Source organism: Symphalangus syndactylus, chromosome 1 (assembly GCF_028878055.3).
Source record: "Symphalangus syndactylus isolate Jambi chromosome 1, NHGRI_mSymSyn1-v2.1_pri, whole genome shotgun sequence".
In the NCBI taxonomy this organism is placed as follows: Eukaryota; Metazoa; Chordata; class Mammalia; order Primates; family Hylobatidae; genus Symphalangus; species Symphalangus syndactylus.
In genome coordinates this window covers 139,171,102-139,195,349 of record NC_072423.2, presented here as the reverse complement: position 1 = coordinate 139,195,349, position 24,248 = coordinate 139,171,102, and the positions used below count along the sequence as shown (strand labels likewise).

General features: G+C 37.2%; 1 protein-coding gene across 2 annotated transcripts in view; it reads right to left on the bottom strand.

Moving 5' to 3' along the window:
• ZNF385D (zinc finger protein 385D) overlaps positions 1 to 24,248 on the bottom strand; it is a 776,796-nt gene that overhangs the window by 420,449 nt on the left and 332,099 nt on the right. The window contains exon 2 of one of the 2 annotated variants that reach the window (XM_055286058.2): positions 9,450 to 9,567. The exons of the other annotated variant lie outside the window; for it this stretch is intronic. Within the exon in view, the coding sequence (XP_055142033.2) occupies positions 9,450 to 9,567 (118 nt within the window). The remainder of the gene's footprint in view (positions 1 to 9,449; positions 9,568 to 24,248) is intronic. 2 annotated transcript variants of the gene reach the window in all.

Here is a 24,248-nt window from a genome sequence, read left to right as displayed (position 1 = left end):
AAGACAGAAGAGAGGGACGCTGGGGAAAAGGTGAATGAAATTTTCTTGTCTCTCTGTCTTTCTCTCAAATTATGAAAGTTAATTTTTCCCACGAACACTAGCCCAGGGGTCCCCAGTCTCCGGGCTGCGGACCAGAACCAGTCCCTCGCTTGTTAGGAACCAGGCTGGATTGTACAGTAGGAGGTGAGCGTCGGGAAAACCAAAGGTTATCGCCTGAGCTCCGCTCCTTTCCCATCAGCAGCGGGGACATTAGATTGTTTTAGGAGCGCAAAACCCTGTTGTGAACTCTGCATGCGAGGGATCTAGGTTGCTGCTAGAGAATCTAATGCCTGATGATTCGAGGTGGAACAATTTCATCCCCTTCTTCCCCTCAACCCCCCACCAGTCCGTGGGTAAAATGTCTTCCACAAATCTGGTGCCTAGTGCCGAAAACGTTGGGGACGGCTGCTCTAGCCAACTTTCTCTTAAGTTTCTTTGACCAGAAGTAGTCACCTGTGCATTTCCAGGAGCAAACGAAGCTGGGAAAATAAATAGCTGGCCACTGCAGACTAAACTGTGGAAGTCTGACTACAAATTAGAATATGGGAGAGGAGAATCATTGGTAGGTAGGAGACCAACAACGTTTACCGCAATCCCCAACCCGATTGTGAATTATACGATAACTTGGGCTACGTAGAATATTACTTATGTTTCCAGCACAGTGGCCCTGTTCAATGCTAGTAGCTTAACAGCCCATATTTCACTGGTCCAATTCCCCTAGGTGACACTAGTCAGAAGAAATATTTGATAAGGCAACACAGAGGGTGATATAGTTGTTGATGTCTAAACAATGGCAAGGGGTGGAGAAGAAGAGGTTCAGGAAGGAGTCCACTTGAAAGTCATTCCTTTTTTTAGAAAGTGTGAACGATAGTAAGTTTTGCCACCGTTCACACAGACAGGAAAAGATGCAAGGATGTGGTCAGAGACAGCAGCTATTTCACAGAGCAGGCACACTAAGGGTGGTAGGGGATACATTCCTTAAGTTCCAGCATTTTATAAATAATTGGAATCTTCATGCAGTAATGAACATTAAATGACCACAGAAGAAAAGCTAGAGAATTCTCTACTGTTCACATGAACAGAGAAAACATAGGAGGGTTGATAAAGAATCAGAAAATTAAAAAAAAAAATACTCTTCTGTAGAACAAGGTTGTGGGTGGTCCCAGGGTCCTCTCCTGGAGGCACCTGAAGGAACAGTGAAGAGTATGGACTTCAAGGTCAAACTGCCTGAGGACAGAGCTTGGTTCTGCCATCTACTCAGCCACACAGCTTTCATCAGCTCACTTCCTCTCTGTGCCTCTGCTTCTCTATAGGTTGTGCAAAAGTAATTGTGACTTTTGCCATTAAAAGTAATGGGAAAAGTGGAGAGTCTAATAAATACCTATTTTACATAGTTTCAGTGAAGATGAAATTAGGTCATACATGCAATATACTTTGAACATTAACTAACACACTGAAAGTATTCAATATTTCTTAGCTTCTGTTACCACCATCAATATTTATGTCACACCTCCCTCAGGAATTTACAGTCCTTCATGAAGACATTTGAAATAAATACTACAGCTTCTCTGGATATTGTTTATTTTATATTAATGCATCTTTAATACAGTTATGGACAAGTATTCATAAACACACACATACACACACATATATATTAACTGTATATATACATATATACAGTTAAATAGATTATTTTGAGCCTTTTACATGTTTCATAGCATCCTGACTCATAAAGATTCCTTGAAATACTTATTAAGACATCAGTTGACACTTGTGGACAAGCAGCATCTCTCATAGTAAGTTCCTGGTTTAAGTTTACTTATATGTCAAGATGCCACATGCTATACTAGAATGGTAAAAACCACTTGATGAACTAAATTCACATACTAGCTAGTTTATGTTTCATCCTGATTTCATATAGGAAGGCGACTAGTAGCCACAGCGTCTTACATTAATATATTGGAGTGCCTCTACTTTGAGGCATTACAAGTAGTCTTGGAATGCGGAAGGAAAAGGTAAATTACAAAAAGAATAATTCTCTCAGGAATTACAGCTCTAGAAAAGAATTCTGCAAAATGTGCATGACATTTGCTTCTTCATTCAAATGCAGTTTTTGATCCTTTTGAAGTTTGCCTTTCGTTAAATACATAGTTCAGAAAGAAACATGCTGAATTTGTAGCATATGTTTCTATATTCAAAGAGTATTGGTAGAGGGCTTAACATATTGTGGGCAATTAATCTTCAACTAGGAATCTACCTGGATAAATGTTACTATGGGTCAGTTCTGTTGGATATTAAGGAAAACTTGACTCAGAGTTTATGCATTTTCTTCTGATTATATTTTTCCTCCATGCCCTATACTTACAACTAAATCTATGGGAATATTATGTCTGTAAGCATAAATATAAACCATGAATGAACAAAATGTATTTTATGAAAGAATAAATCCATGCAGACTAGGGTTGGTTATAATTTCTAAAAACCAGAGCTATATTTCCCAGATAAAATATTCCTTTTAAACTAATATGTTTATCTGTGTTGAGAAGTTCGTGGTCACGCAGTCACATATATTCACTTTGAACAGGAAATCTTTGAATGTCAGTTTCAGGGAAATAGGTGTTCATAGCTTTCAGTAAAGGTAGAAGTTAAAATAATCACCATCATCAAAGACCAAAAGTAGATAAACCCACAAAGATGGGGAAAAAACAGAGCAGAAAAACTGGAAACTGTAAAAAGCAGAGCACCTCTCCTCCTCCAAAGGAACGCAGTTCCTCACCAGCAATGGAACAAAGCTGGATGGAGAATGACTTTGATGAGTTGAGAGAAGAAGGCTTCAGACGATCAAACTACTCTGAGCTACGGGAGGAAATTCAAAACAATAGCAAAGAAGTTAAAAACTTTGAAAAAAAAAATTAGACGAATGGATAACTAGAATAACCAATGGAGAGAAGGGCTTAAAAGAGCTGATGGAGCTGGAAGCCAAGTTTCAAGAACTACACGAAGATTGCAGAAGCCTCGGGAGCCAATGCGATCAACTGGAAGAAAGGGTATCGCTGATGGAAGGTGAAATGAATGAAATGAAGAGAGAAGGGAAGTTTAGAGAAAAAAGAATAAAAAGAAATGAACAAAGCCTCCAAGAACTATGGAACTATGTGAAAAGACCAAACCTACGTCTGATTGGTGTACGTCAAAGTGACAGGGAGAACTTCCCCAATCTAGCAAGGCAGGCCAACATTCAGATTCAGGAAATACAGAGAACGCCACAAAGATACTCCTCGAGAAGAGTAACACCAAGACACATAATTGTCAGATTCACCAAAGTTCAAATGAAGGAAAAAATGTTAAGAGCGGCCAGAGAGAAAGGTCAGGTTACCCACAAAGGGAAGCCCCTCAGACTAACAGCTGATCTCTCGGCAGAAACTCTACAAGCCAGAAGAGAGTGGGGGCCGACATTCAACATTCTTAAAGGAAAGAATTTTCAACCCAGAATTTCATATCCCGCCAAACTAAGCTTCATAAGTGAAGGAGAAATAAAATACTTTACAGACAAGCAAATGCTGAATGATTTTGTCACCACCAGGCCTGCCCTAAAAGAGCTCCTGAAGGAAGCACTAAACATGGAAAGGAACCACCGGTACCAGCCACTGCAAAAAACATGCCAAATTGTAAAGACCATCGAGGCTAGGAAGAAACTGCATCAACTAATGAGCAAAATAACCAACTAACATCATAATGACAGGATCACATTCACACATAACAATATTAACTTTAAATGTAAACGGGCTAAATGCTCCAATTAAAAGACACAGACTGGCAAACTGGATAAGGAGTCAAGACCCATCAGTGTGCTGTATTCAGGAAACCCATCTCACATGCAGAGACACACATAGACTCAAAATAAAGGGATGGAGGAAGATCTATCAAGCAAATGGAAGACAAAAAAAGGCAAGGGTTGCAATCCTAGTCTCTGATAAAATAGACTTTAAACTAACAAAGATCAAAAGAGACAAAGAAGGCCATTACATAATGGTAAAGGGATCAATTCAACAAGAAGAGCTAACTATCCTAAATATATATGCACCCAACACAGGAGCACCCAGATTCATAAAGTGAGTCCTGAGTGACCTACAAAGGGACTTAAACTCCTACATAATGATAATGGGAGATTTTAACACCCCACTGTCAACATTACACAGATCAACGAGACAGAAAGTTAACAAGAATATCGAGGAATTGAACTCAGCTCTGAACAAAGTGGACCTAATAGACATCTACAAACTCTCCACCCCAAATCAACAGAATATACATTTTTTTCAGCACCACACCACACCTATTCCAAAATTGACCACATAATTGGAAGTAAAGCTCTCCTCAGCAAACGTAAAAGAACAGAAATTATAACAAACTCTCTCTCAGACCACAGTGCAATCAAACTAGAACTCAGGATTAAGAAACTCACTCAAAACCGCTCAACTACATGGAAACTGAACAACCTGCTCCTGAATGACTACTGGGTACATAATGAAATGAAGGCAGAAATAAAGATGTTCTTTGAAACCAACGAGAACAAAGACACAACATACCAGAATCTCTGGGAAACACTCAAAGCAGTGTGTAGAGGGAAATTTATAGCACTAAATGCCCACAAGAGATAGCAGGAAAGATCCAAAATTGACACCCTAACATCACAATTAAAAGAACTAGAAAAGAAAGAGCAAACACATTCAAAAGCTAGCAGAAGGCTAGAAATAACTAAAATCAGAGCAGAACTGAAGGAAATAGACACACAAAAAACCCTTCAAAAAATTAATGAATCCAGGAGCTGGCTTTTTGAAAAGATCAACAAAATTGATAGACCGCTAGCAAGACTAATAAGGAAGAAAAGAGAGAAGAATCAAATAGATGCAATAAAAAATGAAAAAGGGGATATCACCACCGATCATACAGAAATACAATCTACCATCAGAGAATACTACAAACACCTCTATGCAAATAAACTAGAAAATCTAGAAGAAATGGATAAATTCTTCGACATATACATCCTCCCAAGACTAAACCAGGAAGAAGTTGAATCTCTGAATAGACCAATCACAGTCTCTGAAATTGTGGCAATAATCAATAGCTTACCAACCAAAAAGAGTCCAGGACCTGATGGATTCACAGCCGAATTCTACCAGAGGTACAAGGAGGAACTGGTACCATTCCTTCGGAAACTACTCCAATCGATAGAAAAAGAGGGAATCCTCCCTAACACATTTTATGAGGCTAGCATCATCCTGATACCAAAGCCTGGCAGAGACGTAACCAAAAAAGAGAATTTCAGACCAATATCCTTGATGAACATTGATGCAAAAATCCTCAATAAAATACTGGCCAACCGAATCCAGCAGCACATCAAAAAGCTTATACACCATGATCAAGTGGGTTTCATCCCTGGGATGCGAGGCTGGTTCAACATATGCAAATCAGTAAATGTAATCCAGCATATAAACAGAACCAAAGACAAAAGCCACATGATTATCTCAATAGATGCAGAAAAGGCCTTTGACAAAATTCAACAACCCTTCATGCTAAAAACTCTCAATAAATTAGGTATTGATGGGATGTATCTCAAAATAATAAGAGCTATTTATGACAAACCCACAGCCAATATCATACTGAATGGGCAAAAACTGGAAGCATTCCTTTTGAAAACTGGCACAAGACAGGGATGCCCTCTCTCACCACTCCTATTCAACATAGTGCTGGAAGTTCTGGCCAGGGCAATCAGGCAGGAGAAGGAAATAAAGGGTATTCAATTAGGAAAAGAGGAAGTCAAATCGTCCCTGTTTGCAGATGACATGATTGTATATCTAGAAAACCCCATTGTCTCAGCCCAAAATCTCCTTTAGCTGATTGGCAGCTTCAGCAAAGTCTCAGCATACAAAATCAATGTACAAAAATCACAAGCATTCTTGTACACCAATCACAGACAAACAGAGAGCCAAATCATGAGTGAACTCCCATTCACAATTGCTTCAAAGAGAATAAAATACCTAGGAATCCAACTTACAAGGGATGTGAAGGACCTCTTCAAGAACTACAAACCACTGCTCAATGAAATAAAAGAGGATACAAACAAATGGAAGAACATTCCATGCTCATGGGCTGGAAGAATCAATATCATGAAAATGGCCATACTGCCCAAGGTAATTTATAGATTCAATGCCATCCCCATCAAGCTACCAATGACTTTCTTCACAGAATTGGAAAAAACTACTTTAAAGTTCATATGGAACCAAAAAAGAGCCCGCATCGCCAAGTCAATCCTAAGCCAAAAGAACAAAGCTGGAGGCATCATGCTACCTGACTTCAAACTATACTACAAGGCTACAGTAACCAAAACAGCATGACACGGGTACCACAACAGAGACATAGATCAATGGAACAGAACAGAGCCCTCAGAAATAATGCCGCATATCTACAACTATCTGATTTTTGACAAAAACAAGCAATGGGGAAAGGATTCCCTATTTAATAAATGGTCCTGGGAAAACTGGCTAGCCATATGTAGAAAGCTGAAACTGGATCCCTTCCTTACACCTTATACAAAAATTAATTCAAGATGGATTAAAGACTTACATGTTAGACCTAAAACTATAAAAACCCTAGAAGAAAGCCTAGACAATACCATTCAGGACATAGGCGTGGGCAAGGACTTCATGTCTAAAACACCAAAAGCAATGGTAACAAAAGACAAAATTGACAAATGGGATCTAATTAAACTAAAGAGCTTCTGCACAGCAAAAGAAACTACCATCAGAGTGAACAGGCAACTTACAAAATGGGAGAAAAGTTTTGCAACCTACTCATCTGACAAAGGGCTAATATCCAGAATGTACAATGAACTCAAACAAATTTACAAGAAAAAACCAAACAACCCCATCAAAAAGTGGGTGAAGGACATGAACAGACACTTCTCAAAAGAAGACATTTATGCAGCCAAAAAACACATGAAGAAATGCTCATCATCACTGGCCATCAGAGAAATGCAAATCAAAACCACAGTGAGATACCATCTCACACCAGTTAGAATGGCCATCATTAAAAAGTCAGGAAACAACAGGTGCTGGAGAGGATGTGGAGAAATAGGAACACTTTTACACTGTTGGTGGGACTGTAAAGTAGTTCAACCATTGTGGAAGTCAGTGTGGCCATTCCTCAGGGATCTAGAACTGGAAATACCATTTGACCCAGACATCCCACTACTGGGTATATACCCAAAGGATATAAATCATGCTGCTATAAAGACACATGCACATGTATGTTTGCTGCGGCACTATTCACAACAGCAAAGACTTGGAACCAACCCAAATGTCCAACAACGATAGACTGGATTAAGAAAATGTGGCACATATACACCATGGAATACTATGCAGCCATAAAAAATGATGAGTTCATGTCCTTTGTAGGTACATGGATGAAACTGGAAACCATCATTCTCAGTAAACTATCGCAAGGACAAAAAACCAAACACCTCATGTTCTCACTCATAGGTGGGAATTGAACAATGAGAACTCATGGACACAAGAAGGGAAACATCACACTCCGGGGACTGTTGTCGGTTGGCAGAGGGGGGAGGGATAGCATTAGGAGATATACCTAATGACAAGTTAATGGGTGCAGCACAACAACACGGCACATGGATACATATGTAACAAACCTGCACATTGTGCACATGTACCCTAAAACCTAAAGTATATAAAAAAAAAGTTAAAATAAGTCATATTTTAAACATCTTCTGAATGATATAATAAATATATGTTTCACTACATTTTGGTGCCCATTAGAGAAATAAACAAAAGAAATGGGGGCAGAGGATTTTGTAGATTTTAAAATAAGTTTGAGTTATAATTGTAGTTTTACTCACCTATAACCTACATCATTTTGACATTTATGTCTTTCCATAAGGACACTTTGGCATGTGGTTTATCATTTGTTCTACAAATATTTCTTGGCTACCTACTATGTGTCAGGCAGGTATGGATAGTACAGATTCAGCAGACAACAGAAATAAACCATCTTTGTTAGTTTCTTATTGCTACCCCAGCAAATTACTACAACCTTACTGGCTTAAAACAATGCAAATTTTTTATCTTACAGTTCTGAGAGTCAGAAGTCTGAAACTAGTTTTACCGCACTAAATTCAAGGTATTGGCAACGCTGGTTCTTTCTGTAGGCTTTAGGGAACAATTAATTTCTTTGCCTTTTACAGCTTCTATAGACCACCTCTGTTCCTTGGCTTACTGCCCCTCTCTCCATTTTCAAAGTACATCAGTACAAACTGTGGTTCCATCCTCATGTCTCCTTTTACTGACTATGTCCCTCTTGTCTCCCTCTTACAAGGACCCTTAAGGAAGGGCCCATCTGGATAATCCAGAATAATCTTTCCATCTCATGGTCCTTAATTTAATCGTATCTTCAAAGCCCCTTTTGCCAATAATATATTAGCTGTTTGCAAGGATTAGAATGTTGACATTTTTCTGGAGGAGGCATGATCATTCTAGGGGGAAAGAAGTTTACCTTTTCCAGGGATGACAATGAATATGTAAACAAATTAATAAATTGTATAATTTCAGGAATTAATATTATAAAACATTTTTAAAAGGCAAAGGAGAAAAGGAGAGTGAGTAATTGGGTGTGGAAAGCAGTGGCTATTTCATTAGAGGTGGCCAGAAAAAGTCTCTGAGATATGAGACTTGAGATCCAAATGATGAGAAGGAGGCAAAGAGCTTTCTCAGTGAACAGATCAGCAAGTGCAAAGCCCCAGCATTATTAACAAGCGTGGCTATTTTAGGACAGAAAAAGGCCATTGTAGTGGCTTAGAGTGGCAGAGACACGGTCAGAGACAAGGGATGGGCCCTGACCATGTACTTTTGTTCAGTCATGATAAAAAGCCTGAATTTTATCCAGATTAGAAGAGAAAGCAAAGGAGAATTTTAAGCAAGGGGAAGATATAATGATTTATCCTTCGAGAAGATAACTTTCCTTGTTAAAATGGTGAATTGTAGGGGGTCAAGCTGGTGGTAGTGAGACAAGTTGGGAGGAGCAGTTGCGGTAGGCCAGGTATGTTAGATGGTGTCATGAATTAGGCTTTCAATGGGGGAGATGCTAAATTATTGAAATATATAAAGTTGGTGCAAAAGTAATAGTGGTCTTTGCCATTACTTTCAATGGCAAAGGCTGCAATTACTTTTGCACCAACCTAATATTTTAGAGGTTGGCCTGACATGGGGCCTGTCATCTCAATACTTTGGGAGGTAGAGGCAGGAGGATCACTTGAAGTCAGGAGTTCAGAGCAGCCTGGCCAACATGGTGAAACCCCACCTCTACTAAAAATGCAAAAATTAGCTGTGCATGATGGCAGGTACCTTTAATCCCAGCTACTTGGGAGGCTGAGGCAGGAGAATTGCTTGCACGCAGGAGGCAGAGGTTGCAGTGACCTGAGATACCACTACTGCACTCCAGCCTGGGTGGCAGAGTGAGACTCTGTCAAAAAAAAATAAACGAGGCATTTTAGAGTTATCTAAGCAAAGACTTGCATTTAAGTTTCTAATTACTCTAGTAAAAATTCATCTCTATATTCACCAAACTGACACTGTGTCTGTTACATACATGTATTACTGGCATGAGTATTTTGGGGATGTATCCTAGTTTACTTGTTCAAGCAGTTTCTTTGACTGATATTTGATTAACTGAGTTGATGAGCTGTTTGGATGAATTGATTACATTGATCTGTCACGTTACCAGTGTTGACATAGCTGCCACCATCCTAGGGTAGACATGCATAGATTTATATTCCTCTGGTATAAAACTCCTGCAACCATCTTATTTGATGCCATATTAGGTGCGCTGGGAAAGCCTCTACGTATTATTTGTACTGTTGGTTGTTTGCTATTAAATTGATTCTGTAGCCAGGACTGTATTTGCTTAGCAATTCTTACTTGGTATTTGTTTTCTTTCCTTCTTTCCTTCCCTTCCCTTGTCCATCCACGATGAGATTGACCTCTAGACCACATCTTCCTCACAGTATCTTTATTAGTACAGTTGCGGAATGTGCCCATCAAATGTTAAATAGGTGTTCCTTGTTGTGATTTCTCTTCCTTGGCAAATGTTTGTGTCTGGAAATTTTGCTTGCAGTGTACAAAGAAACCTTGTAGTCTTGAGAGAAACAGAAAATAAGCATGTCCATGTTTGCCATTGCCTTGGGGTAGACAGAAACTCTGGAGTGTATCCAGAGGAAAACATTTATGCCACTGATCCAATTTAACCACCCAAGTTCACTGAAGGGTGTCATACCATAAGTTGGCTTTAAAAGTTGGTGAATAAGATATTGTGTTAAAAACTAGTATTTGGGTTTCAAAAGTAAAGTGAAGAAAACCAAATGAGTCAGGTTGCACGGCTTCAGAGTTTATGTACCCAGTGAGACTGGAGACTGAATATAAGCATGAGAGGAAATGTTTTCTTAGCATTTCTCATTGAAACAAATCAACACTCGAGGTTGTTTTTAGAGGCACAATTCAATAATTTTGTAAAAACATTTTACTTAAAAAATTTTTCTTTTTCGTTACCCGGAATGTCCTTTTTCTTATATTCTATCATTCCCTTCCAAATTTAGCTGTTCCAGTACTCTGCCTTTATGAATCTCATTTGAAGGGAAGAGGAGCAGAGATCACACTTACCTCACAGGAATGCTGTGGTGGAAAAGAAAATATACACAAAGTATTGTGGCAAGAACATAGTAGGTAATCTAAAGTATTCTTTCTTTTCTTTTATATTTGTTCAACCCTTTCATAGCTAATTGATGCAGTGACAAATTACTCTTGACAAATGATCCCTGGACTGGGAATAAGAAATCCTTAGCTTTGTTCCAAGCTAGTGGCGGTGCTCGAACTTAAACTCAGACCTTTCTACACTTCATTCAAAGGTCATCCCTCCCACTTAGCTTCTCATTCATTCAATCAATATTTACTGAGTTTAAATCTGGTTTAAATCACCCCTACTATATCCATGAACCGAACTTGTAGAAGCATAGAAAACTGGAACCCTCCCACTGTTCTTCTGAGCACTGGGGAGATAGATCGCTTTCCCTTCTATTGGATATAAATGTGCACAGCACTCCTTCATAAGCCACAGTTGACTGGGGCCAGACAACTGAGTCTGATCAATTCTGGATTGTTAGGATGTATTTTGTTACCATGTGTTTTGGCTATTTTTTCTTTAAAATTATACGACTTTGTACTGATATCAAAATAAGCTGCAGTTTGAAAATATTAAAAGAAGCTTAGAGACATATTTATACTTAAACATCTTATGAGAAATGGGCTAATAAATGTGCTTTTAAAATATAAACATTTGACATTAAAATTCACTATCCCTTTAACTAGCTTGCATACCATTCCAGATTTACTTATAGAAACATTAAAAATCTACTCAATAAATTTTCTAGACAATGTTGTTAAAATAATTTGTTCTCCACATATTTCTCTCTTGTCTCTCCAAGTTCATATTTTAAAAATCTTTTTATTTGTAACAAATTTTACAATACTGAAGATGTTAATAAACTGTGTGCCTTATTTCTTTTTCTTCACATCTACTTTCGTTTTTAAAAGATCCAATAAAAATAAAAAAAGATTATAGCATCTCCTCGAATGCAACAAGTCTTACAGAAAATAAACATATCTCTATTTTGTCATCTGCCTTTAAGTATTTTATATGTTAGACTCATTCACATTGTGTTAAAGGTTTATAATAAATAATGAACATTTTTAAACAAATAATTTGAAAATTGCTAGGGCTTGCTGTGTGTTTATGAGTAGAAATTCCTTCCTAGCTAATAGGGTCCCATACATTCTCATGGATCAGCAAAGCAGGTGCTCCCTCATGATTACAGAAAGTTGTAATATGGGGAGTTGCTCTCCATTTTCTGGGAACTTCTCCCAGACTTTAAGGTCATGGCTGCTCCAGACAACGCCGTGTGTAACTGGTAAATACATTTGAAATTTTGCATTATTCAACTTCACACTCAGAGACAAAACGGGCTGAACGGTAAGGTTTTGCCATCCTCAGCACTGTTGGGCATTTAAATGGAAACTGTCACTGTTACACAAGTGTGATCATTTGTTGCTGGGTGTGAAGTTGTACCAGACATTTCAGGTCGTTCCAGATTTGAAGTTTACCTGATTCTATGAGCTCTACTCTTCTTCATATTTTCTTCTGCTTAACACCCACAAAAGGAAAAAGATCCATGCACCAGATATTCAGTTCATTCACTGATTCCCCTTAACGATATACTTGTGGTCAAAAACTTTTTATGAGAATATCTAAATATTTTATAAAAATCAATCTTATTTTCTCAACTATGCTCTTCACCCACAACTTCTTTCCAATAGTAGAGCACATCCTACTTGTATCATGACACTTTCCACTCTCACATAATGATGCATTTATTCATTCATCAATCAACGAATATTTATTGAGTACCTACTGTACTACATACTGTGTTGTGTTGGATACTAGGAACACTGTAGAGATCAAGAAAGGCAAAAATCCTGTATTACTGGGTTTTCTTTTAATCAGATTTTTAGAATGGTATACTTAGTGGACTGAAAGTTGGCCCCAAAGTTATGTATACATCAGAGTCTCTGAAATCTGCCGTTATTACTTCATATGGCAAAAGAGTTAATATTACCTTGTATGGCAAAAGATACAAATAAATTAAGGATCTTAAGAGAAAAAGGTTACCCTGCATTAACCAGACGGACCCTAAATGCAATCACATGTATCTTGTAAGAGAGGTGGGAAGCTTGAACACCACGCACATGGAGAGGGTTGTGGCCATAAGCCAAAAATTGCCAACAGTCATCAGAATCTAGAAGAGGCCAGGAGTGGTTTTCCCGCAAAAACCTTCCTGGTTTCCCACTCCAGAGAAAATGTGGCCCTGCCACCACTTGATTTTGGACTTCTGACCCTCAGAACTATGAGAAAGTAGATTTCTGTTGTTTTAAGGCATTCAGTTTGTAATAACTCATATGACAGCTCCAGGAAACAAAATAATTTAGAAAATCAGGCTTAAGAGCAGGAGACTTGGAATCAAATGCTATGCTCTATAACTTAGCAAATGAAGGACAATAACCCAATCAATTAATTTCCCTGGCTCATTTTATTCATCTGTAAAATAGGAAAACACAATCTCTCTTCCATGTAATTATTGGCTTAAACAATGGTTTGTATTTGCTAAGCCTAGACTAAAGGAAGCATACAATAATGACATGCATTTGAATATGCTAGCTAGTATAGTCATTTTTGAAATGATTTAAAAGATAAAGTTATTTTAGAAGAGTTCTTTAATTGAAAATGTTAACAAGTCTTTTTCGCATTATTTTATGGTGATAACCAAATTAATACATGTAAAATATTTTATGTATGTGACCTTTGATAGTTAAACAAAACAAAGTGGACAATAAGAAAAAAAGGGAATAGGTAGTTCTACAACATCAAATTTTCATTCTATTTCACACACATATAGCTGGCTGAAGTAGACACTGATGTTTGCTTACCTCCATTCATTCCCTTCTCCTTCTTTTCTGAAGTATCCTGGTTATATTCAAATACCCACCCAGTCCACGAGACTCAGAGCTGACCTCATGTCCTCATATGCAGCTACAAGTCTAAACAGCAAAACTCCATCCCCCTAAGAAAGATGTGGCTCAGGAATAGATATGTGCTGCAATTTGACCAAGGAAACCATTTGTTCAAGCCTTCTTAGAAAGTTCTGTTTTGCTTATCTGGAAAAGACTTCAGGTGTATCCTCTTTCTTTCACAAAATGTGAATAAGGAAGAATCCTACAGCTCTGATTCTGTGATATTTCAGGATAAAGGTGGCAGTTAGGACTGCAGATTAGAAACATGGTTATCATTGACCTGTTGAATTAAATAACACTGAGCCTTACCCTACCTTTGTACTCCCAGTTAAGTGAGCCAATGAAAAGCTTCATTTTTTAAAAGGACAATTTTTATTCATCTTTTCTGTTACTTACGCATATCCTAAGTGACAGACTGATAATGTGTGGCTCTGTGTCCCCGCCCAAATCTCACCTTGGATTGTAATCCCCACGTGTCGAGAGTGGGACCTCGTGGGAGAGGACTGGATCTTGGGGCAGTTCCCCCATGCTGTTTTTGTGATAGTGAGTGAGTTCTCACGACATCTGATGGTTTAAAAGTGTGGTACCTCCCCCTTGTGAAGAAGGTGCTTGCTTCTCCTTCACTTTCCACCATGATAGTAAGTTTCCTGAAGCTTTCCCAGCCATGTAGAATGGTGAGTCAATTGAATCTCTTTTCTTTATAAATTACCCAGTCTCAGGTAGTTCTTTATAGCAGTGTGAAAATTGACTAATACATACACTGACCTAGCAGGTGCTAGGAACAGCTCTAGCCCTAAATAAACTCACTTGTTTATTGGTAGACAGTCATGACCCTAAATAAACACACATTCATCAAAATTTAATTATTTAAATTCAAATCTACTAAAGGTAGTACCATATGTGAGAATCAATCAAAAACCAAGAGATGCTCAACAGCTAAGAAGGAAAGAGAAAAACTAGTGAGGCTATGTGTAGTTTGCTTACTTTTTTTTTTTTTAATTTGGAGAAAAGCAGCAAAAATAAATATAGTTCTTAGTACCAAATAGATACTATGCAAGTATGTAGCAAATGGCTCATGATCCTTCCATTATAAAATTTGCTTAGGATGAGTTTTCCCTCCAGAAAATTGTTATAAGAACATATGTTGCCTCCAAAATTCTCCAGTTGGACAATGTTCCCTGCTGAAATACTCATAGTCTTCTCAGGAATGTGGTAAACACATGTGATTCACAGGGTGGATCAAAGTGATACTATTTAAAAAAAAAAAAACTAAACCAAATACATATGTTCACTAAGGATAAAGGCACAAATAATAAATCTTAGCATATGTTCTAATAGAAAATAGCTTTAAAAATGGAGAAAGAGGCATGTAGCCTAAAAGAGGGAAGATTTTATATTTACTTGAAAAGGTTCTTGGTAAACCAGAAATTATACTTGGAAATGTATTGTTACGGGGAAAGACGATACCTTTTACATTCCTCCATTTCATAACTAATGGTGTGTCATTTCCAGAAAAACAAAAAATATTATTCTAGGCCTACCAATAATTGTCCCTCCAACTAAATGTCTCTTCCAGTTTGGGATCCTGAGATTATATTCTATAGTCCCTCATTTGTTGCAGAGGCAAAGTATATTAATATATTCCAAATATGATTTTTAAAAATCATGAAGTGCCTTAATAAGAACACCATTTCGAGTTGAGGTGAGGAGTGAATAGTCTATAGATGTCTGGGTGCCTACGAAGGTCAGACAGGTAAAGAAAATTATGCCCAGCACTTTCACAGTTTATCTACTGTTAGGTACACTGTTACAATAACTTCTTTTGCAGAACTTTTAATTGCAGATTATGGAAGCAAATTGGAAAGAAAAAAGTTATTTCTGGGCTAATGCTGTTCATTGTTTAGCCTTCTGGCTCTTCAAAAACTGCTTTGATCTATAAACAAAAGTTATTAGAAAGAGATATCAAGAGAAAAACATAAATATGGAGGGGTATTAAATCATTTTAGTGTCACTTTTTCGATTAAAGTATCATCAAACACTTACCCTGATCTACTGTTCTCTAGCTCTCTCTTCCTCTCATCTCTTCTCCTAAGCAAACTTAGGACACAGACACCTTCACACTTCTGCATATTCAACAAGCAAGATATGAAGACTGTAAGAGTGAGGTTGAGACAGTCAGCTGGGTGTGTTTATTTATGGATGCACAAATACTGCCATGGGATATAACACATTACAGAGATCTAAAAGAAAATTCTCAAATCTCCATCCTAGAACAAAAGTTGCCAAACTTTTTCTGTAAGGAGCCAGATAGATAGTAAGCATGTTAGACTTGCACACAGCCTCTATCACAGCTACTCAACTCTACTGCTGTAGCCAAAAAGAAACCATAGATAGTATGTAAACGAAGGAGCATGGCTGTGTTCTCATACAACTTTACTTATAGACACTAAAATTTGAATTTTATGTATATTTTACATATATAAAATATTATTATTTTTATTTTCTCTTTCGGCCATTAAACAAATGTAAAAAACACTCTCGGCTCACAATGTACAAAAATATAAGGTAGTTTGCTGACAATGCTGGAGACCCACCCCAATTTAAATATCTTAGAATGGTGAGAACCGGGAATAATCATCTGGCTTATTCCACTCTTCTTCTCTTCCCTCGTTGAGCTGATCCTGTCACCTCTATATGTCACAATATGAGAAATTTTTAAGGAGAAACATGAAACTTGTTTGAAATGCACTTTCTGATGGCTTCATAAAAGGGCTGTAAAAAATTCAAGGTATGTATCTTTAAAGCTCTTTAAAGTATAAATTCTTTCATATGATGCTAGCATTGGAGTGACAGAAACAAAGCTAAGTGAAACTTTTTTTTTTATATGTCACTGCAAATTTCTCTCTACAGGCCTCCCTCCTTCTTTCAGACACTAATTCAGAGAAATCTATTCTAGCTGTTGAAAGCCTTTGACTTCTTTCAGTCATCGATCCATGTATAAAAACCGTTCAAAATTTAGTGTCTTCAAACAACAGCAATTTACTATGTCCAGCAGTATAGTGGGTTGTCTGCAAGGTTCTTGTGATAATCTCGCCTGTGTTTTCTCATGTAGCTGTTTTCAGCTGGGAGGTAGATAGGGGTCCAGAAGCAGATGGTTCAGTTGAGATGGCTAGACCTTTCTTTCTACATCCCAGGCTTCTTCATGGTATGGTGGGTTCAGGGCAGTGCTCCAAGTGAGTACAGGTGCACGGCTTTAGAATTTAGATGACATGTTTTCTGCAACTTATTGTTCAGAGCAAGTCAGAATACCAGCTTGGATCTAAAAGGTTGGAAAGGCCAGGTGCGGTGGCTCACACCTGTAATTCCAAAACTTTGGGAGGCCGAGGCGGGTGGATCATGAGGTTAAGAGATCTAGGTCATCCTGGTCAACATGGTGAAACTTCATCTCTACTAAAAATATAAAAATTAGCTGGGTGCAGTGGCGTGCGCCTGTAGTCCCAGCTACTCAGGAGGCTGAGACAAGAGAATTGCTTGAACCCAAAAGGTGGAGGTTGCAGTGAGCCAAGATAGCACCACTGCATTCCAGCCTGGTAACAGTGTGAGACTCCATCTCAAAAAAAAAAAAAAAAAGTTGGAGAAATAGACTCCACCTCTGGAGTAGTAAAATAATATTGCAAATGAGTGTGAGTAGAGAAAGGGAAGAATTTGTGGCCACCATGCAGTCTACCATTTCATACTTATCTCAGGGTTTGTGGAGCCTATGGGCCTACATTATCCCTTTTATTTCAAAGCATTTACATCTTCATAACTGCACATTAAGGGTAGCAACCTTAATGGCATGATTATAAAGATTAACAATGAATTCCCAGAGTAACACAGAAGAACAGTGTTTAGAAGAATAGGTATTGTTACAAAATTGGTTTATGTTGGCTCTCATCATTTTGGTAATATGGAAAATTCAAGAAGATTGCCTGGGGAGACAATGCAGGTGATAAGCATGAGTAAAATGCTATTGAGAAGCTCAAATATGTAAGGGAAAGTTTTCAAGACAGGTACTTGGAGGATCTGGGAGATAGGTACAGTTATGTATGGTATATATGCTAAAAACAAAGGTGATGGTCAGTCAGAATCTTGTTTGTGAACAGCTTCCAGAACTTGTCATAATGAATTTAGATGTGAATCAACAATGAAGAGGCAGCCTTCCTGTTTGAGTGTTTTTAATTCAGCTATAATACCTTTTTGCCTAGAATATCACACTAACACTCTAAGGCACTAGGAAGAAAATTCCCAACAGCCACTAAAAAACAATAGGGGCTTTGAGTGTCAATTGTCAAAGTGATGGAAAAGAGAAGTTCTAGAAGGTCATGGTTTTTTATGTTTGAAGGATAGCAAACTGGCCTTATCCATCTATGATGCTCAAATGAGCCCTAGCTAGAAACCCTGTTAATAATATGATCACAACCCTGTCTCTTCAAATCTAACATGCCATCTATTGTAAGTTACATGCTAATTTATATATCCAGTAACTATAATTATAAAATATCACCAATTTTAATAAGTGTCTTGATTTCAGAGATGTTAAAGTGTGAGAAAAGATGCTTCTTAGAGGTGAGATAACTTGCTCATAAATAACACCATGAACTAAACAATAACTGTAGGAATATATAAAACATTTTTCATATTTTTTCTGTCAATGCTTATAGCAGTCTATGAAGTACTTTCTATTATTACAATTCACATTGGATGAATGAGGCAACTGTGGCTAAAAAGATAAAAAATTATTTACTAATAATTAAAGATTATTAAAGGATAATCTTTAATTAATGTAATTAACGATTATCAAATGGCTATAAATGCAAAGTCAAAATTCTGTCCTTGGTCTTTCTAACTCCAAGCCTGACCCTTAATCATTAAGCTCTCTGGCCTTTTCTGATAACTAGTCACTTCCATTTTTTGATATCATTTATTTAGTATCATCACATAATTTTTAACAACCAGTTAATCAACCAACCAAATTTTAAAACCTCATATTATGAAATTCTCAGGAGTAGCTAGCTAAGTGAAACACCAGCAACAAAAATGGTTTTGACTTCACAGTCCAAAAGCTCATCATCTATTACAAACTCATCATAAAGGATGACTAAACCAGTATAGATAGTCTTTGGCGCCTAGCTTCTTCTGCTCTGAAATCTCTCACTTTCCTAAACTACGTCCAGTTCCAAGGTACAATTAAAAGCCAATTGATGTAATTAAATAGCTCCCAAGAAAAACTCAAATAGCAGAAACTCTATTAGGCAAGAGATGCTAGCTTTTTCTATGATAACTAACAGGCCAACAATCTCAGTTGCTTGCAAGAGTAAAGATTTATTTCTTGCCCCACACAATGATCTTTATGGGTCAGCTCCGACTCCAGACTGCATCACTTTGCCTTCACTTTAAGACTCAGCTGACAGAACAGCCATTATTTGGAACATTTCCCAGATGCTGTAGCAGTGGAAAAAGTGATCCCTGGAGAGTCACATACCAGCAATTAAATGCCTGACCTGCACTTGACCCTCATTACTCCCACATGTATTACTGGCCAGAACTGATCTCTAGGTCTCCCTCTACTGGAGGGGTCAGAAATTGCCTCCCACTGTGCACCTGAAGACCGAGAGTGCACAGCCTTACACCAGACTGCAAATCTGTCTCAATTATGTTCAGACAAACATGTTGTTTGATGCTTGTGCCTATACTGCTTTATATTTAGGTAATTATTTTCCAACATTTTTGGGTGTGAGGACCCTGTTATAAGTGGAAAAAAGAAGAATGTGATCATCTCTTTTGATAATGATTTGCTTTTTATATGCATATTTTTGAGAAGGTACAGATAATCAAAACCCTCAATAAATTCAATGATGTTTTAAACTGAATTTGTATTTCAGTGACAACAGAGGGTATACATGCATTTAAAAGTAGTATGTAAGTATTATACATGCAAGACATGGGGTAAGATGTGGCTCACTTAACCCTCACAGAAACAAACAAGACAAATTCAGACTTTAAAGACCTAAAATTAAAACAGAATAGAGAAGAGCTTCAGGCAAGTGGTATCACTTTTACTCTTCTACCCCTCAGAGGGCTTGGCAAGGGATATAACCGTTCTTTTAAAGATAGCATGCTTCCTATTCCCTGATATCTTCATGTCGATATTACATTCCTTCCTTTGGTCTAGTTGAATAGTGCTCAACCTTTAGCAAACACAAGAATAACGGTATGCACAATTCTAAAGATTTTGTGCTTTATGGGCAACTGGGAATTTTCAAGAAAAGTTTTGCTTTTAGCCAACGTTGGCATATGAATGCATTTGGGATTTGGTGACCCATAAGCTGGATACCATTGCTTCAGTATTAAAACTCTTAGCAAATGACACTCTTCAGTATTTGGTGATGTTTCTATCCAGTTCTAATACTCTACCATTATTTATTTATATATTTGCTTTTGGAATGTGGTTGGGCTGCACTTTTTTTCATTCATTCAAAAAAGTTTGATAAATTACCCCCTTATGTCATATTATATTGGGAATGCTGAGATGAGATAAATCATCCCTGGCTTCAAAGAATTTGCTGTCTAAAAGAAACCAAGAGTTGAATAAATATCTATGACTGAGATATGCCCAGGGTAAACTGAAGGCACAGGTAGTGAACATGTATTCAATCTGGGTTGGACAATTTAGCTTCCCTGATAAACTGAGGCTCCTGGTGAATATGAATGTTGAAGAATTAGACATATAGATGGTAAGAGATTGTTAGCAAGTTTCATGAGAAAATAATCGTCAAAGGCAATGAAGCAAGGACATTCAGAGCAATGATGGCACCTACTATGTATATTACTCTGCAGCTTGTGTTTTTTACTAAACTGCATACCGTGGGCAACCCTACAGACCAGTGATAACAGACCTAACTCATTCTCTTTAATAGCTTCATAGTAATATCAAAAATATATGTACATTATTTATTCAATTATTCCTGCACTGATGGATGTTCAGATTATTTCCAAGTTTTTTCTACTACAGTGTTGCTATAAATATCCATTTATGTAAAATTGTAAGCTGAGATCCTTTGAATTCTTCTAGGATCAATTCCCAAAATTGACATTGCTGAATCAAAGAACATTTCATTTTAAAAAAAAGTCAGACTACTGTATTAATTTATCTTCCCACTGAGCATTTTAGGTTACAAGTCGTAAGTTTTGCTAATTTTATCAGCACAATGATAATAGCTCTTCGTTTTAATTGTATTATCCTGACCACTGATAAGTTTGAAAATTTTCCATTTTTGTAAATAGCCTGTTTATGTCCATTGAATCACTTCTATTTTATTTTTCTTGTCATTTTTAGGGGTTCTTTTGAATACTTAAGTTATTAAACACAAGTATAAGTATGCATAATTCTTTCAAATTACACACACTTTTCATTTTGCTTAAATTTTTATTTTTTTATTTTTTTATTTTTATTTATTTTTTTTTTATTATACTTTAGGGTTTTAGGGTACATGTGCACAATGTGCAGGTTTGTTACATATGTATCCATGTGCCATGTTGATTTCCTGCACCCATTAACTCGTCATTTAGCATTAGGTGTATCTCCTAATGCTGTCCCTCCCCCCGCCCCCAACCCCACAACAGTCCCCGGAGCGTGATGTTCCCCTTCCTGTGTCCATGAGTTCTCATTGTTCAATTCCCACCTATGAGTGAGAACATGCGGTGTTTGTTTTTTTGTCCTTGCGATAGTTTACTGAGAATGATGTTTTCCAGTTTCATCCATGTCCCTACAAAGGACACGAACTCATCATTTCTTATGGCTGCATAGTATTCCATGGTGTATATGTGCCACATTTTCTTAATCCAGTCTATCGTTGTTGGACATTTGGGTTGGTTCCAACTCTTTGCTATTGTGAATAGTGCCGCAATAAACATACGTGTGCATGTGTCTTTATAGCAGCATGATTTATAGTCCTTTGGGTATATACCCAGTAATGGGATGGCTGGGTCAAATGGTATTTCTAGTTCTAGATCCCTGAGGAATCGCCACACTGACTTCCACAATGGTTGAACTAGTTTACAGTCCCACCAACAGTGTAAAAGTGTTCCTATTTCTCCACATCCTCTCCAGCACCTGTTGTTTCCTGATTTTTTAATGATGGCTATTCTAACTGGTGTGAGATGGTATCTCACTGTGGTTTTGATTTGCATTTCTCTGATGGCCAGTGATGAGGAGCATTTCTTCATGTGTTTTTTGGCTGCATAAATGTCTTCTTTTGAGAAGTGTCTGTTCATGTCCTCTGCCCACTTTTTGATGGGGTTGTTTGTTTTTTTCTTGTAAATTTGTTTGAGTTCATTGTAGATTCTGGATATTAGCCCTTTGTCAGATGAGCAGGTTGCAAAAATTTTCTCCCATTGTGTAGGTTGCCTGTTCACTCTGATGATAGTTTCTTTTGCTGTGCATTGTCTCAGCCCAAAATCTCCTTAAGCTGATTAGCAACTTCAGCAAAGTCTCAGGATACAAAATTAATGTACAAAAATCACAAGCATTCTTGTACACCAATAACAGACAAACAGAGAGCCAAATCATGAGTGAACTCCCATTCACAATTGCTTCAAAGAGAATAAAATACCTAGGAATCCAACTTACAAGGGATGTGAAGGACCTCTTCAAGGAGAACTACAAACCACTGCTCAATGAAATAAAAGAGGATACAAACAAATGGAAGAACATTCCATGCTCATGGGTTGGAAGAATCAATATCGTGAAAATGGCCATACTGCCCAAGGTAATTTATAGATTCAATGCCATCCCCATCAAGCTACCAATGACTTTCTTCACAGAATTGGAAAAAACTACTTTAAAGTTCATATGGAACCAAAAAAGAGCCCGCATCGCCAAGTCAATCCTAAGCCAAAAGAACAAAGCTGGAGGCATCACGCTACCTGACTTCAAACTATACTACAAGTCTACAGTAACCAAAACAGCATGGTACTGGTACCACAACAGAGACATAGATCAATGGAACAGAACAGAGCCCTCAGAAATGATGCCACATAGCTACAACTATCTGATCTTTGACAAACCTGACAAAAACAAGAAATGGGGAAAGGATTCCCTATTTAATAAATGGTGCTGGGAAAACTGGCTAGCCATATGTAGAAAGCTGCAACTGGATCCCTTCCTTACACCTTATACAAAAATTAATTCAAGATGGATTAAAGACTTATATGTTAGACCTAAAACCATTAAAATCCTACAAGAAAACCTAGGCAATACCATTCAGGACATAGGCGTGGGCAAGGACTTCATGTCTAAAACACCAAAAGCAATGGCAACAAAAGCCAAAATCGACAAATGGGATCTCATTAAACATTTTGCTTAAATTTTTACTTTATTTATGAAGACCTTGACTTTATTGGTTTAATTTTTGATGTATTTTGTTATAACATTTTTTAAGTTTGTAAATTCACAATTCATACATATTTTTCTTTGCCTTTATACATTTTTTTGTTTCTATTCTTTCTCTAACAAGTCACACCTTGGAAATATATATATACATATACATACATACATACACAAATACACACACATATGTAATTGAATATATATAATTGAAAATGTATTTGTATAATATATATAATGGAATATATACAATTGAAAATGTATTTGTATAATTTTTATCATTTCTAAAATTTAGATGTTTCTGTTTATTTTAAAACTATGTATTATTTTAGGGCCGCTTTCTCTTTCAGATGAAAAACCAATGACAGATAACTGGTTATGTTATCAATAATAATTCAATATATAATCTTTTCTCAGTGTTGCAAGTCACCTTGGATTCTGCTCTGCTCTGAATCCCAGGCTGATAGAGCAGCTACTCTCTGGAACAATAGAAATGCAATTTAAAATACCTCTCATTTTGAATGTATGTGCTATTAGGGTTTTGGGAGAAAAAGGGGCAAGATGGGAAGGGAAGGAGAATGAATTTTGGCCTGAGATTTGATTTCTATCACATCTGATTCCTATTGCCTATGTGCGTTTCCCACACCTTGAATCCAGCAGTTATGAATTGAATTTGACTCATCTGTGAAAGGCCAGTGATTGATAATCATGAAACATGACTTCAAGCCCAATTTGGTCGACATAGGCTCTCTAGGGCCATCACAGATACTCACGGCAATGCTTTTAAATATTAACCCTGTAAGTAGATCTTTGGGATGGTTGTTTACATACTGGTCTGAGGATGTGAATTTATATCCAAATTTCTGTTTTACAGTTGTAAAACTTTGTAAGTGGAATGAAAGCCTTTTCTTATTTATTGCAGTGATGCAGTCAATCCATCACCTTTTGAACGCCAAAATGGTAGAGAAGTACAATACTTTCAGCTTTGGTTAATTCTCCCTTTGATTTGCTATCAAACAGCAGTTAAGCTAATGCAGAAAAATTATTTTGATAAGGCCATTTCTAAAAACAGAATTCAAAATAAGATCGTTTTGGTCTCT